This window comes from Haliotis cracherodii, unplaced genomic scaffold (genome assembly GCF_022045235.1).
Source record: "Haliotis cracherodii isolate W230 unplaced genomic scaffold, xgHalCrac1.p SCAF_7, whole genome shotgun sequence".
NCBI lineage: Eukaryota > Metazoa > Mollusca > Gastropoda > Lepetellida > Haliotidae > Haliotis > Haliotis cracherodii.
In genome coordinates, this window is record NW_027266330.1 from 18,651,568 (window position 1) to 18,668,204 (window position 16,637).

The following is a 16,637-nucleotide window of genomic DNA, read 5'->3' on the forward strand; positions in this document are numbered from 1 at the left end:
CAGTAATCTAGACTTGCCAAATATTATAGACTTGCATGGGCTGTATTGGATATATTGTTTCTGGGTGTGTATTACAGACTACGTTTAAGGGTAGCACCAGTTTCGGGTTTCAGCCCGGGTTCGTGTTTTAAGGTGATTAAGGACACGGCAAGGGCGGGTGTCTCTGAACTCACTTCAATCCCTAAGTAAGCCTTGTGTGTGTGATTGCCTCTTCACTTCCCTGGCTATATGTATTTTAACATTGTGAGAGAAACCGAATATTTTTTGGGCAACAGAAAGCAGAGACAAATGAACCTTTAAGCCTATAAATGTTTGATTGGTAGAGATTCCCCATAAGCCGCACGTATGAAAGTAGGGTTGTTGAGGCAATACATGGTCTCGGGGCACATCGGCAGAAGATAAAGAGCTTCTTTCAACAAAGCGTTCATGGACAATGTTGCTAGCTCGCGACGGTAGAGATCGCATGGGGTCCTTTTAACACTAGAACTACACGTTGATAACTCTAGGGCGGTGCGACTAATCGGCAACCGGGGTGGGGTGTCGGGGTGGGGAGTGGGGGTGGAGGTGGGTAGGGGGTTGTGGGGTTGGATGACCTGTAAAGTATTCGGGCTTTGAGTAAACTACCGACGCTCACACTGTTGAGTATGTTGAGTACAACACCGTCAGTCAAATATTATTCATACAAGTTAAACAAACTAATAGTTATCTTAATGACCATTTAACAATGAATCCATTCCCTTGCGTCGTGTCAGGCAACTATTTTGCGGGTGGACATATGTGATCATTCATACTATCAGTTCTCTATCTTCTGTTTTGACACGCTTATTGTATATTAATGGGACGGAATTCGGCGTGCTTTTGAATGCTCATGGTGCTTTAGAAGTCGCAAAAAACTGAAAACACGTAGACAGCTGACCCTGCAGACCGTTCACAACCACTCTTTGACCGCCTCCGTGGTCTAGTGGAGAGAGCGCCTGCCCGGAGAGCGGAAGGTCTGGGGTTCGATCCCTGGCCGCGTCAAACCAAACGAGGCTAAAAGATGGTACTTGTTGTTACACTGCCTGGCGCTCGGCATAAAGGGGCTAAAACAAGGACTGTTCGGCTCGGCGTCAGTATACTGTGCCTGAGTGGGGTATTCATGTTAAGCTGCAGCATGGTATATCTGTGAGCTAGCACTATAAAACCGGCACTAGTCCGGACTGGTACAAACAGCCACACAAGCGCGCGCCCGCATGCAAATCGCAATATAAGTACAATAATCTTCAACAATTTCACCCCGGGTGTCTATACAATTTAAAATTGAATATATACTCCGTGTTTCATGCAACTCATAGCCTACCCGGAAATGTTGACGATGAAGACAACTTATCATCACGACAATGTCAATAATTCAGACAGAACAAAGTCCACTAATAAAGCGCTTTAATCATTTAAAAACAAACAGAGTAATCGCGGTTTTCTTTGAAAATGTATCAGTCACGTGATACCTAAGTTTCAAAACTGATCCTTTGTCTTGCCACCCCTCAAACAAGTAGGGCCTTCCCTGCCGTCAAGCCAACCGAAACGTGCTTTGTGCCGGGTATTTAGCACGCAACTGCCTCTCGATCAGGGACGACAACGGCAGACGGCAGACGTGCTTCGAATCGGACAAAGGCGCGTGAATTGTGATGTCACTTTATGTAAGGTCGGGTGCACGTGAGGGAGGGGAAATTTTTCGGGTGAAGGTCAACATTCGTTTAAGGTCAAGGTTGTTTATCAACAAAACAAAATGGATAACCTTTCAACTGAAGGGGTACTTTAGCTCTCAATGTTAAGGGTCTTTTAAACTATCTTTTGTTACAGTTGTAATAGCACGTAATGATCACATACCTGTCGAGGGTTTTTATAGTGTTTTGTGACACTGGGTTTAGAAGTTAATTAAATGAGCAGGTGTTTAAATTAAACCATGAAGAATTGAATACTTAAAACACTTGCTGACGTGTCACATACTCTCGAGTACATGTGATGCCAAGATTTAAGATAATTAAAAACACCTTTGCTAACGATCCATAGGTGGTCATAGAAACGAGCCAAGAGTATTCTCAATTTCACGCACTGAAACGTACAGTCTACAATAAACACTAGTTCCCTCCTATCGCGGTCACGCTGTAGACACCTAGCGGCTAAACGGACGGCTCTTTGTCCTGGACAGGGGATTTGATTGTACATCTTAATAATTAGCGCTTATTGGAAAAGCGAGGTGGAAGGACAATAGATATACATGAAGTCCGCGTCTAGTTTTACTATTCCATTAAGATCATTTTTCAGGTATTCTCAACAGACAAGGCAGAGACAATTTCATGCATATGTTGAGTGAACACCGAGTACACAATGGCCGTAATAGCTTCAGGTCTCCTGGGGTGATTGTAGGGCGGGGTTGAAGAGCTGAGGACTCCGGACAGGGCCGAACACTTCTCAGAGTCCGTTGAAGGAAAGTTCAAGCAGTAATCACAGCTCTCGGCAGCTTTGCACAGTCACTGAAAGAAACGCGGGATTTACAGCATCCGTAAGAGGTGTGTAGATCGCCTTTGTACTGTGCAACAGTCTCTGATTAATCCAGAGTTGGACATGTTCAATAAAACTTTGATCTGATGTAGCGGGGAAGGCCACGATATACAGGAAGGGCAGGCTTTGATGATTGGAGGCCAATTCTTGTTCACTGTTAGACTGAAAACGTGAACACTTCACACCTACAGACTGATAGCCTCCCGCCAGTGAGCGCGGCAAACTCTCCAATGTCGTCTGCTCGGCTATATGTTGCGGGGACGCTCGCCTCTCGCGAGCCCATCATTGATCAATAGACAGAGTTTGTTATGTATGGAGGTAACACCGATATGATTTAGAGCTTTAAAAGTAGCCAAGCTGTAACAGCGGACGGGCGCTTTAGCCATTCGGTATCGTCTGCTGCAAGGGCGACCACTTGCTCCTCGCTCGCGGGAATTTGAACGGGCGTTTATCTCGCTGCTACGTCACAGGGCTGGAGAGTCGTCAGCTTGTCATGTGTTCAGTTGAATGTCACATCCGACTTGAGCACTTCTTAACTAGGTCAAATTCCGACTACACCATATGAAGCGAAGCATGTTGTGAACTGATCACGGATAACAGTGGAGTATACTTTCCGGGGATTTTCCAAGGCCTAGTGAGCGAGTGTGACGAAATCGGTGTGTCCAGTCATTCAAGTTTGTCAGCGACATGGCCACGAAGTCGGAAAAGTTAGCTCTGTCTATTTTCACCGCCGTTCTGTTGCTTGTGGGGTTTGGGCTAGAACTTTCGGGCTCGTTTGTCCCGATGTGGACAGCCCCTGTTAATAAAACAGAGGGCGATGTGAGATTTAGTCTGTGGACTCGCGTGGAGTGTTTCGATACTATTTGTACAACAAAACAGCTGAGAATAAAGTGGGAAACAACAGAGTGTGTGCAAGAAAATGGACAGGAAAATTGCAAGAAAACGTCTGGATACAAAACTAAGCCCAAGACTGAGTGCAGGAAGGCAGACTATTGTAACAGTACTTGGCATCACGAAGAAGGTAGGCATTGTTAACTTCTCTCATTATACAAGGATTTGGACATTTAACCGAGTCCTTTGTTCAAACAAAGGAGACATCCTTGTTCAAACTTTATAGGATGTTGTTCGAGTTCACAGAGTTTGTTTACAGTTCAGGGAGGGAGGGTCGAGGCAGTAAGGGGGTGGTTGTGGTAGAGATTGATTAACTTCATATAACTGTCCGATCCGAGGGGGAGAGAAGGGCGTGTATTGTGTCCGTTGGGTTGGATTTGGGGGTGCCGTGTAAAGTTTAAATTTACAAATAATTTTAAGAACTGAAACGCTTGATCACTTGATTACTTGATTATAAGTCTAAAAACTCTCCTAACCCATCTTCATGTCTTAAAAATAGGATGACACTGTCACAGTGATTGCTCAATCGTTGTGAAGCGGATGTCGATCGCTTATATAAGCGTACGTATTTCCTAAATTCGTACAAATAAGGACCGACGCGAGTGACCATCCCAGTTTATGTAGAATTCCTGTTTGCGCAATCGTGAACTGATGATAGTATTATTCCTTGTCAGGTTTTAAATTTTTTGGGTTAAAAGTTGAAATATTATTATCATTAAAATGAACTTAATAGTCGCTATGTTAAAAACTTGCACCTTTAGGTACGAGTTTGGGGTAAAGGAAACAAATTATTTGATATGTAGATAGATATGTTACGTAAGCCTGTTTGGTCAAATATGTCTGTTACAGTATAATATCCGTGATAACTTATCTGTGTTTGTCTAACACCATAAATTTATATTGATATGAAGTAGCCTTTAACAAATATACTAAATATGAATCTGTATGGTACACACCCGTCAAACACTACCGACGGTACATCATTCGTTAAAACTCAGGCGAACATTAGTGTTTGTTGAATCTAAGCAGAGACCATATAATATACTATTATATGGTCTCTGATCTAAGGTAAATGTTCAGAAATAATTCTGAGAAATACCACTGAGAATTCTGCGCTGGGCAGCAGCATCTTGTTTGAACAGGACAAAAGTCTGTCTTCCCTATAATCGCCATCAACTCACGTTCACAAATGAACACGACACGAGAAGACCGAATATCTGGTTAACTCGGCCCGATTATGGCCGGCGTATGAATAATCATGCCCCTGATCTGTGGTTGGGGAGCTTGGGGGATCAAGGAAAAGCCAATTTTATCAGCCCCTCAAAGCTGTGGGTACGCGGCCCCTTTAAACTGCGAACACGCACCCCTTCCCACCCAAGCACAACGACTTTTAACACCATCACAGAGAGCAGCTTCGTCCCAGACTAGTTTTTGAAATAGGAATCAAACAACCGATGTGTCGGCCGACTCATGACTGTTTTAATTCAGACACTCTGCTATTCATCCCTTGTAATATAAGGAACAAATGCTGTTTTCATGTGGCATATAAACAGTTTGTTGTTTGGGTGGGTTTTTTTGTTATTATTTATTTTATTTTATTTTATTTTATTTATGTTATTATTATTTTATAAAAAAATTATTATTATTGTTATTTTTTTTTTGGGGGGGGGGGGGGACTAACAAGAAGATATGCAAATCCTCACTTTCGCTTCTTTGTTTTGCCGTTTTTAAATTATCAGTTCAGAAAGTACATGTGACATTAAAGAGAGTTTCTACCCATGTATATAGAGCGATGTCATCCGTCGGCAAGTTAGATGGCAATTTCAACCGGTTGTCACACATCTTTTTGTCAATATTCCTACTTTCATATAAAATGAAACGCTAATGCTCCCTGTCCTCTTCTACAATAATGATTATCTGTCGTCTTTAATCTTTGAGGAGGTGCACCATCATATCCTAGGCAATTTGGTAATGCGTGTGTAGGCATTATACCAGCAGATGGAATACATGAAGTGAACGTGCTTCCTTTTCAAGTTGAAGATCTTAAAAGGTGTTCGCCCGTCACTCAATCTTAGGTTTGATTTCCCGAATGTCATAATGTCTATGGTACCGTCACTATTTGACGAACCACCTTTGCTGATTTTATGCCTGACAGATTCCTAACCATAAGTTCTCGTAACATCAGCCGTCCTCGGAGAATATACCTGCCTTTGATTGAGAAGTATAAGAGGTCGATTTCCTATGTTTCATGCAGTTAATTTATTCATGTCTGTAGACGGTCTTTACTGGCCCGAGACAAATTGGACTATTTGATGATGTTCTCAGAAGCAGTGTAAATAATTGAACTCAGTCTCCCAAACGGAAATAATCAGAAACAATCGGTGACGCAGTTAGGCAAGCAAATTAAGATTCGCTCTGAATAAACGACCGACGAATGATGAACAGGTAGAAGTACCGTCGATCGAGTGATATGTTGAGAGTGATATCTACACCAAGATAACGCAATGCCCTTGGGCAAGAGTCGAGGCACATAGCGTCCTTGTCACCTGTGCAGTAGCTGAGTAGACAGGTGGGACATACCTGTAGGGCAGGTGTGCTCGTTTACCTGGGCCAGACAGTCAAGGAGGAATGTATCGCTACGAACATGCCAAATATTACACACCTGAGCGAAACAATGGGTATTTTGACGAGGGATCGCGTGTAGTGTTTCTGTTATTGTTATTTCCGATTCAGAATGTTTATCAAAGCATTACCTTCATGTCTGTCTATACACGAGTCGACATGTTGCAAATCAACACTGAATACAATGGTAAAGTTAATACTGCATCAAGACTGTAGAATATATTATTTTATTAAACCAAAGACAAACTAGATTATATAAAACAAGTCGTGCTAGGTCTATTCCTCATATGAATTCAGCACCAGCAAACAAAGTATTGTTTCAGAGGAGAGAATTTTATTGTGAAAAGTGATATTTCATAGACTATACAGTAAACTACGCTTATAACGAATTGACGGATATAACGAACACATTTGGTCCCGGCCATTTGATGTATATATGCTTATGACGAACTACGGTTATATCGAACTGTAAAATCAGCGGTCCCTTCCATTTGCTGTATATATATGCTTATGACGAACTACGGTTATATCGAACTGTAAAATCAGTGGTCCCTTCCATTTGCTGTATATATATATGCTTATAACGAACTACGGTTATATCGAACTGTAAAATCAGTGGTCCCTTTGAGTTCGTTATAGCCGTAGTTTACTGTATATGTTAGCCTACAGTGAAGTTAACTAATTTCGTGAGGGTTTCAACTCCCGATGTATAGTAAATGATAATATCTAGTAATATTACTATCAAGTGAGTACAATAATTTACCTTAAAAAGCGAATCTTAAATTAAGCCAAAATGTAATATTTGTTTAAGTTATTTAAAAAAAGGTCTTTCGCAAACTCAAAGACATGTGATCCAGAGTGTTTCTGTAAGCCTTTGCCCGGAACGTTCCCACACTCAATGCAAGTCACCCATGCCTCCAGGTCGCATCTCTCGACCATGAAACATCAACTTTCCTGTTTACTAAACAGCTTCTCGGGCTGAGTATCAAATATTCATGCATTGAAAACAAATTAAAATAGAGATCGTGTATTCAGCACCAACTGCCTCCGGAGTTCTCGTAGTGCAAATTCAGAAATATTTAAACAAGCATATATAGGAAAAGATAGAGCTTAAAGTTCGTACTTTATAAAAAACAACAACAATTGTATAGATAATGTTACATAGTTTCATAGCATATTGCCCGCACTACGTGCAAAGCTGAAAGCTAAACATTTGTTTTCATCTAAGCCGGAGATAAGGCATATTTGTCAGTAGTTTCCTCGTCCTCCGATGTAACGAATCATGACACTGACACTTACCACTTGACCTCTTTATAAGGCGATAGGCTGTCACGACAGCCATGTCGGGAAGCACGATTTGAATATTTACACTTTATCGTAAAGTGTATACAGAAACCGGCGCAAGTGAGCGGGGATTATTAATAAATAACCAGTTAAGTAGCATCCGTAAACACTACGTGTACCGATGAAAAATAAATCTCAACCCACATCGTTGATTAACTTGTAATGACCAAGGCTAATACTATTGTTGTGTGTAGCCTTCGTTGTTTTGTTGTGATTAGAGAAGACAGACATCGAAGTGCTGTTCGCATCAGTGTGTGAGTGAGTGAGTGGTTGTCGTGTCCGATGCAGTCAGCGATGTTCTGGTATGGTAATCTGGTCGAAGCTAGACAAACCAATGGTTGTCAACACAGCCAGAGCCAGCGATGGCAGCGCTACGACAATCGTAACTCCCATACTTTAACGTGGACTTAACAAGCCCTTACGACTAGCATTGGGTGCTGGATGTCCATTCTGACCAGGAACTCCATTTGTTTCCGGGTTGCGACCGATCCAGATCGTCACTGTTGGATAAACCTGTTATCGTAATTTGAAAGAAGGCTTTCGCTGACATACAACAAAATTACAAAATACCGAAAAGAACAGTAACCTCACACACACACACACACACACACACACACACACACACACACCAAAAAAGCTAAATGAATAATAATTTAAAAAAATGAAAATAAATATAATAACAACAAAACCTAACAATACAGATAAGCCTACCCTATATTTGGATGGGCTGAAATAGGAAACACCTATGCATGTATATATATTATTTTTTGAAGTGAGAAGTTGTTATCAACTTTGCATCTCGTCATCTTTATTATCTGATGATTATTAATTATGATGAAGACATTTCTGTCGTTAAATGACGAATAAACATTCGTTCAGCTCCCTCAGATTGGAAACTTTGGTTCATAACCTCATTACTGTCCAACTAAATAGTATAATTAGCGTATACGCCCACACAGGACTGTTAGTTCGGCGTATGGAATGGGTGTATATTCAAGTACAGGAGTTTGAGGCCCTGATTAATCGGACTGTTCATGTCAAACCATGTGGCGAATTAACCACAAAGTTAGCAGTGCTGATTTATCGGGCTGTTGAGTGAGCTACTTCATCATGACCCCCGTATTGCTTGGAGCTGTGGGATGATGTAACCGTTTGGTCAATATCGACAAATACACTTAGATCATGTAAATATACACAGGGGAAACTGATTATCTGTAGAGAGCCGTGTGAAATATGGTTTACGATCTACGGGGTCAATAGTGAGGGTTGCAGAGAAATTAACACCGACCGTCCGTCGAGCGCTCAGCAGTAGACTGGAATACCACATCTGTGACGCCCCTCCCACCCACCATCGACCGTGGGCTGGGTATAGAGGTGGAAAACCCGCAGAAAGACCGCCAGATTTCTGAAGGTGTCATATTACTTATTGTTGTATCTGTCGATGGGTGTTTCCGGGATATAGTGTCAGAGTATTCACGATCGAAGCATTAATTATTTCTCTAATGAGGACGCCCATGCTGTATTTAGTTGTGTACCAATATATGGAATCGATCTCAAAGTGTGCGCGTGCTACCTTCGCTGCAGCACAAGGCTTTATAGGACTAGGATCCTATGATGCTGGGTTCGAATCCCAGATTCACCCTGATTATGAACCTGGGTTTGTCAGCACCTTACCCGTTCTCGTCGGTTTCACCAAAGTCGTCATGCCTTAAAAGGTCGGCTTGCCGTAAAAGGCGACTAACAGGATCGGGTGGTCAGGCTCGCTGACTTGGTTGATGCATGTCATCGTATCCCGATTGCGTGGATCCATGCTCATGATGTCAATCACTGGATATTCTGGTCCTGACTTGATTATTAATAGACCGCTGGAATATTGCTGAGTGCGGCGTTAAACAAACAAAGAAGTCAGACTGTCTCCCGAATAAACTGACACGCTGTGGAAGTACTGAATAATGTCCAGTAATGTCCAACAATGTCCAACAGGAACCCCAAGCTGACCTTCTCTCATTCTCTTTCATAGCCATAGGTTTAGATACTTGTAGTACACTGGGTACAATTTGTGAATCCCATTTTTCAGTGTCCCCCGCCGTGATATTGCTGGGATATTGCTAAAAGCGGCGTAAAACCATACTCACTCACCCACTTCTGTAGTACACACGTACTCCACACCGAGACGCTCTGATACAGCCGAATTACTTATCAGGGATGGGTCAACTCACTCCGTCACTAAACGCCTGTGCGGCGAGTAAAAGCAATGTTATGTTTTTGAATAAAAAGATTTTTTTAAAAATAAACAAACTCGAAACAAACTCGAAAAATATTTTTTTTATGTATCAAACTACGCATACGTATTTTTTTTCTTGTCCATTATTTCCAGGGAAGTCAAAAAGTAGAGCAATCCCCTGAGGATTCCGGCGACAAATCGAGCAGGAGTGGGGAGAGATATTTAATCTCTTCCAGCTGAAATTTAAACGTGTTTTAGGAATTCAAGACCAAGTTCAGCCAGGAATTAAATATGTCCGAACAGGATGTATTGCTAAGTTAATTTCAATGATTGCATTGGATGTAATTGATGGCCAAAGTCAGGACTTCCGTACAGGACTTAATGAGATTAAGGCCATGTTGTGGCCGATCTCAACTCCTTTATTCAAGCAGCTCCCTAACACTGACTTACACAAAATACAAATAATGGCTTCTTTATGCAACGACGTCTTTGACGCATAAAGGCAGAGGTAGTTGCCCTCAGAGAATTGGTGGATGCATGTGTTTAATTCTTGGGGATCAATGAGGAGGTGTTGGGCAGTGACGACCCTGGTTGATTTGGTAGCCCTAAGTTACGTCCATTGTAACCTCATGTTACATCTACTGTAACATATGTTGCAGCTGGTGTAACGCAGACAGTGTCCTTCCCCTAACACCAGCACTATATAGCTTCAGCCTGTGGCACTTGCCCCATCGGAGCCCCATCAGAATAGGTCCGCGTGAAGTAAATTAGCATTCTTAGTGGGAAAAAAATTGAAAGTTTGAAATGTCAATTTATTTTTGCGCAAAATTAATTTTCACACGTGTAAACAATGAGATTGGGAATCCCGGCTCACTTTGTTTACCTTACGACCAATGTTGATCTAATCTGACCAAGATTGGACTGTTTCACTATTATCTTCCTTGAGAATGTATCACGTTGTTCCGAACGTCATGGAATCCTTATGAAAGTAAAAACTAATAACTTATCACAATGGCTAGCAGAACGAAAGAAACTGTTGCTTCGAAATGGCGAACAAATTTTGAACAAATTCTATTTTAGACAAGATTTATGGTAGTCTGATAACAGTGTCATAAAACAAAGAATTAATTAATTATCATACCGTGAGATCCCTTGTCGTACATCATATTTGATTATTGACACCTTAATGACAATGTTGGTTGGTTGTTTAACGCCGCACTCAGCAATATCCCAGCCATATGACGGCGGTTTGAAAATAATCGAGTCTGGACCAGACAATCCAGTGATTGACATCATGAAAATCGATCCACGCAATTGGGATACGATGACATGCATCAACCAAGTCAACGAGCCTGACCACCTGATTCCGTTAGTCCACGTTTACGAAAAGCATAGTCGTCTTTTACGGCAAGAATGGGTTGAGATCATTTCTAACCCGGATCTTCTCGGCTGTGCTCCTTGTCTTTGAATAGACAGCTAGTGTCTGGCCTTAGAATAGACATGGACCCAAGTCTGTGGATCACAGCCCTCCTTTAAGACAACACCCTATGAAGTGGTCGCTGCCTGAATGTCTTCAGCCAGAACCATCTACAATCCCCTATATACATACCATCAGAATGAACAGTGGACGGTCTATTTAATACAAGCGTCCCCAAACTGCCCCATCCCTTAAAGACACGCAGAACAAGCAGGACGGTAATTGGGTCGGTTGTACACACACGGCATGCAGAGTCGCTATTAAGTAATAACGCAAAACATACAGTAAGTGTTTGATGGGCGAGATTGGGCCATTGCTGAGACAATGTAGGCTGGTAGTAAACTGATCACAGCCCTTACGTTGTAGGGCTGGCTAAACGCTGCGTAGAAGTCCATTGCAGAGCCAAAGCACATGGTACTTACTCCTGATTTTATCGTTTGGTTATTGTAATTATCGTAACGTTCGCTGTGCGTGGTTTGCCATGTTGTAAAAGAGCACGATTCATAGTTTGTCTCACAGTCCCCGAACCATATTTTCCCTTGGACCCAGCCCCTTCTGTAATGCAAAAGCCCTAAACTGAAGCAAGTCTAGATTTTCCCCGGGTTGAGGATCTCCCATCTGACTGTGGTTCCTTTTTCAATTTTAATGGCGTTATGTTTCTATCAAAATTATACATTTTCAGAGACTTTGAGTTAGTCTACATGATTCATTATCCAGTCTGTGTGAAAAACACTTTGTCTTGTTACAGGCTTCCATTTTAGTAGTAAATATTGGACTTGGGATATATTTGAACGTTATAGCATTCAAGCTACACATTATAGGAAAGTACAAGTAAAATATTTGCTCAAATGAGTAAATGACACCTTCCCCCCTCCTCCGATAATTCCCGGCAATACATAATGTCACTGCTTTCAACTGAGGGTGTCCCTGAAATGCCAGAGCGCGTAGGCCTTTTTTCGTTGGTTGCATTAAGTCCTGAAATGCAACAGTAGAGATTTATTGCCCTGTATGTATATGGTAGCTTGAGTGGTCAGTGGATTCGTCATAGCTCGCGAACCTTCGTGAACTCCATGCAGGCAATTCGGCTTCTGTAGGACGTAACGAGTCTTCACGAAAGTAGCCGATCGCAACACTGATCTCGATAGTATAGCCCTGTGATTACATAGGCCAATCGATAAAGTAATTAGTTTAGAGGAATAGTCATTATCTTAACTCTGCGGGTAATTAAGATCAGTGGCCATGAAGAAAAATGAAACGGGAATGTTAATATCCATCACACGACTAAGAAAAAGTCTATATGAAACCAGGGTGCACGGTACCGGAAATACTCAAAATAATGTACGGAATATTAATACAGTGATTCATTCCACCCAAGCTTTCATGTGTGGTGGGATCGGACGGCCAGATCACTGATCCAAATGTTCATCCCGTCTTTGAAAGTTTGGCTAATGGACGAATGTTACGATTACCCCAAGCGCTTATCATGTCATGCGATGAGAACGCGGGTTTGAGGGTGACCCTTAGGATTGTTTTGTTGTTTAACGCCGCATTCAGCAATATTCCAGCTATATGACGACGTAAATAATCGCGTCTGGACCAGACAATCCAGTGATTGACATCATGAGCATCGATCCACGTAATTGGGTGACCCTAATGAAACGACTCGACGTCCTGAATGTAACAAGAAACTACGGTTTACATGGGCCCTTTTGCACATTCGTCACCGTTCGCATCGTTCCGTGGCATGCATCACGTGGTTCCGGAAAGGTACGAATGATCACGGACAGTTGACACCGTCCAGACACTGACCCGTGATGGGGCAGCCTTGCATACAGTGTCCTGGGGTGGTGTTAGCCTAGTGGTTAAAGCGTTCGCTCGTCACGCCGAAGTCCCGGGTTCGATTGCCCACATGGGTACAAAGCCCATTTCTGGTGTACCCTGCCGTGATACGCCTGGACTATTGCTAAAAGCGGCGTAAAACCAAACTCACTCACATATCCAATGACTGCCGTAAGAACAGTAAATTGAGGATCGGGTCGCTACAAAGTCTGAACTGACTGAACACATTAAATCGTACTCGTGAATCGTAATCCGTGCTTTCAACCATTGGTTTGGCCCAGACGCTTTTTTTCCAACCCTGTGAGAAACATATGCGTAAAACAACACGCCTTCATTTATCTGGGGAGTGTGAATAAGCCTTATACATATTATATTCCCTCCTTTGTCACTGATATAAGCTGCATGTGATATTTGTGGTCACAACGATACACGCAGGGTATCCATTTCTGCGTCTATAATTCATTAATCAGATAACATCCATGTTCCATTTATGCGTAGCAAGCAGAGCCACCTTCGTACTAATGACATTGTTTACTTATAGATTACACCGTAAGTTGAGATAGGAGTATATGTTTACACTACGCGCTGTAGCTATAGATGTTTGCTACAGGTCCCTCGGTGAGATGCTCAGGTGTTGCACAATGACTGTGGAAGTTTTAGTTTTTAGGTATTTGTTTTTTACTAAAAGCCTAGGCAAGTCTAGATCAAACTAACAAGTCTTAATTGCTTGTGTGAAAACAGCAGAACAGGAAAGGTTCTTTCGGAGAATTTAAAAAAATATATTTTAAAGACATGTTTTCATTGACTAAGTGTCTAGTCAGGTGTCTTCTTTGGTATTTAAGCGTACTAGCCATCACCACCTGTGAATCTCATTTTATAGTGTGTGGGTTCGAATCCCGGATGGGACTCAACCAAAAACTAAAAAAACAAAAAACAAAGTACTAGAATTTGTACTGTACTAGTTAGTGAGTGAGTATGGTTTTACGCCGCTTTTAGCAATATTCCAGCAATATCACGGCGGGGGACACCAGAAATGGGCTTCACACATTGTACCCATGTCGGGAATCGAACCCGGGTCTTCGGCGTGACGAGCGAACGCTTTAACCCCTAAGCTACCCGACCGCCCCTTGAACTGTACTAAGAAAGTGTTATCCATAATAAAACATTTGATACTCTTTACCGAGAAAATTAAGAAAGTTTTAGATTAATATTACCCTTTTTCCATTCCTGATAAATCATCAGTTTGTTTTGTGAAGCATACTGTTACGCATGTTCATAGGATCATTTACCATGAATATGTCCACTTTGCTTTTAACACTGGCTTCGGCGTCATCTGATTCTCAGTGGGCCAATCATGTCATCACTATTTTGCCTTTTACGCCCTAAAGGAATGTCTTTCGGCGTATATTCGAGACGGATTATTCCCAGCGTTCACGTTATGAAGTCACAGAGAAAACATCGTCAAATGTTATTTTTGTTGGAAAAACATCATTTCCACATGTGTCCTTCAGGCACCAAGAACTTATTGTAGCCATTTCATGGACCTCTGACGCAAGGCATGTGGAAAACTATAACACCCGCTGTTCCAACACGTACAAGGGGATGTAACACTATGATAACATTCATTTGTTACACACAGGTTCATTTATTGGTGACCCGTGAAGATCCGGGGTAGAATAGGTCTTCAGCAACCCATGGTTGCCGTAAAAGGCGACTATGCTTGTCGTTAGAGGCGACTAACGGGATCGGGTGGTCAGGCTCGCTGACTTGGTTGATGCATGTCATCGATCCCGATTGCGTGGATCGATGCTCATGATACCAATCACTGGATTGTGTGGTCCAGACTCGATTATTTACAGACCGCCGTCATATAGCTGGATTATTGCATAGTGCGGCGTTAAACAAAAACAAACAGTATAAAGTCCGTTTGAAGTATAGAGGTACGATTGTCATCAAGTTACGAGCGTGCAGTGGATCAGAACCCTGTCTACGTTTAATGAGATAGTTACCATTGTCAGACCTGCGTTAACGTTCAGGAGTTATGTTTGTCAACGCTCTTAAACCTATGACACTCCTGTACAATACACAAGCCTGAGTAGATAGGAGTGTTAATTGCATTGTGAAACTGTCCTGGGCCCACTGGCACAAAACTATCTTAGCGCTACGATGGTCGTAACTCCCATACTCCCAACAACCAGCCAATCATTTATTGGTTATAACATTTCCTTTGTAAAACACGGGCACTGTATTGTATCGCATGGTGGACGTGTTAAATCAAGTACGATATACTGTCTCATTGTTCATGGGATCACATAGTGACCTTGATTATTGTGCTTTATCTACCTCACCACTTATGGTAGGCTCTATGTAAATACACTTTGCTGGATACTTACGCCGTGAGAAAATTGCCTTGGCTATCCACTCACAACTAAACAAATGCACAAAAAATCGTGCATTTGCTAAGCATTTACGATGTCGGTGGATACATAGACTATTGATTTAAGATAATTTCTTCATTATTATTTTTTTTCTAAATCCATGTACAGCTAGGAACATATGCTTACTCAAGGGCCGCACTTTATAGTTAAATGCCCAGAACCTGTATTATGTCGTGCTTCCATGTTAAGCTGACATGCCGTGTTGTAACTGGTCACAAGTCGGGGTCAGGCGTACGTTGATGGCGGAGTGGAGTTGTGTGAGGGCCCGTGTTCCGCAGCTTCGTACCCGAGAGTAACTTGAGCCACGGACCTAATAAAATAAGTCCGTGTTTGAGCTTACGTCCTGGCCTTCACTGAAGCACATCTTACACGTGTGTGTCACCTTGGGTTAGTGACTTTGTTCCCCCCGCAGTGAATGGGTACCCGGTAGGATTAGTGTTCGTTACAAACGTAGTTAGAAACAATGCAAATCTACAAAACTTTGGCGAGTTGATATTTCCTCGATTCCTTCTGTGTTTTTCTTATATATATATAAAGACAATTTAACCCAAACAATCCAAACTCTTCTTGCGTGTAGTGATGGTGGTCTGAACGTATCAGGGTAGCACGGGTGGCCCAGTCGTCTAAGGCGCCGCGATTCGCTGTGCAGAGTTGCGTCCCTTGGGCATGCAAGAAACCTATGATTGTGGGTTCGAATCCCGGTTCGCCCCGATTATGTTTCTAGGTTTGTCAGCACCATACCCGTGCTCGTGGGTTTCACCGAAGTGGTAAACGTCTGAGACCTGCATCGTTTCGGTCTTTCCTCCCACATTAAGCTGACACGCCGTGTTATAACTCGAATATTTTTAAAAGCGGCGTTAAACCCGACTCACTCACTCACCTACTCATTGAACGTATCATACCTTGCACTAATTGCATCCTTTGCACGAACTTGACGCAATCGCAAAATGCACCACGATCATACTGGTAGACTAAAATCTAGTCTCTGAAATGAACATATCGTACATAAAAACAGTTGTTCAGTTATCTTAATAAAAATATAATAAAAAGGAGCCCAGTGACTCTCTGCAGTGATCTAGACTTGCCAAACATTATAGACTTGCATGGGCTGTTTTTTATATATATTTGTATCAGGGTCTGTAAGACAGACTATCATACTGGCCGTCAGACGCATTATGGGTGTATTTTAAACGCATCAATTCTGGGCCGATCTACTACACATGAACCAGAAAGTACTCTACTTGTCTTCTCGAATGCT

The 16,637-nt window shown here is 42.2% G+C and overlaps 1 protein-coding gene across 1 annotated transcript in view; it reads left to right on the forward strand.

The window, feature by feature from the left end:
• The first annotated feature begins 2,875 nt into the window (after window positions 1-2,875).
• The window catches only part of LOC139447117 (uncharacterized), a 69,996-nt gene continuing 56,234 nt past the window's right edge, over window positions 2,876-16,637 (forward strand). Inside the window, exon 1 of the mRNA XM_071228287.1 lies at window positions 2,876-3,565. Coding sequence (XP_071084388.1) covers window positions 3,232-3,565 — 334 coding nt within the window. The 5' untranslated portion in view covers window positions 2,876-3,231. The remainder of the gene's footprint in view (window positions 3,566-16,637) is intronic.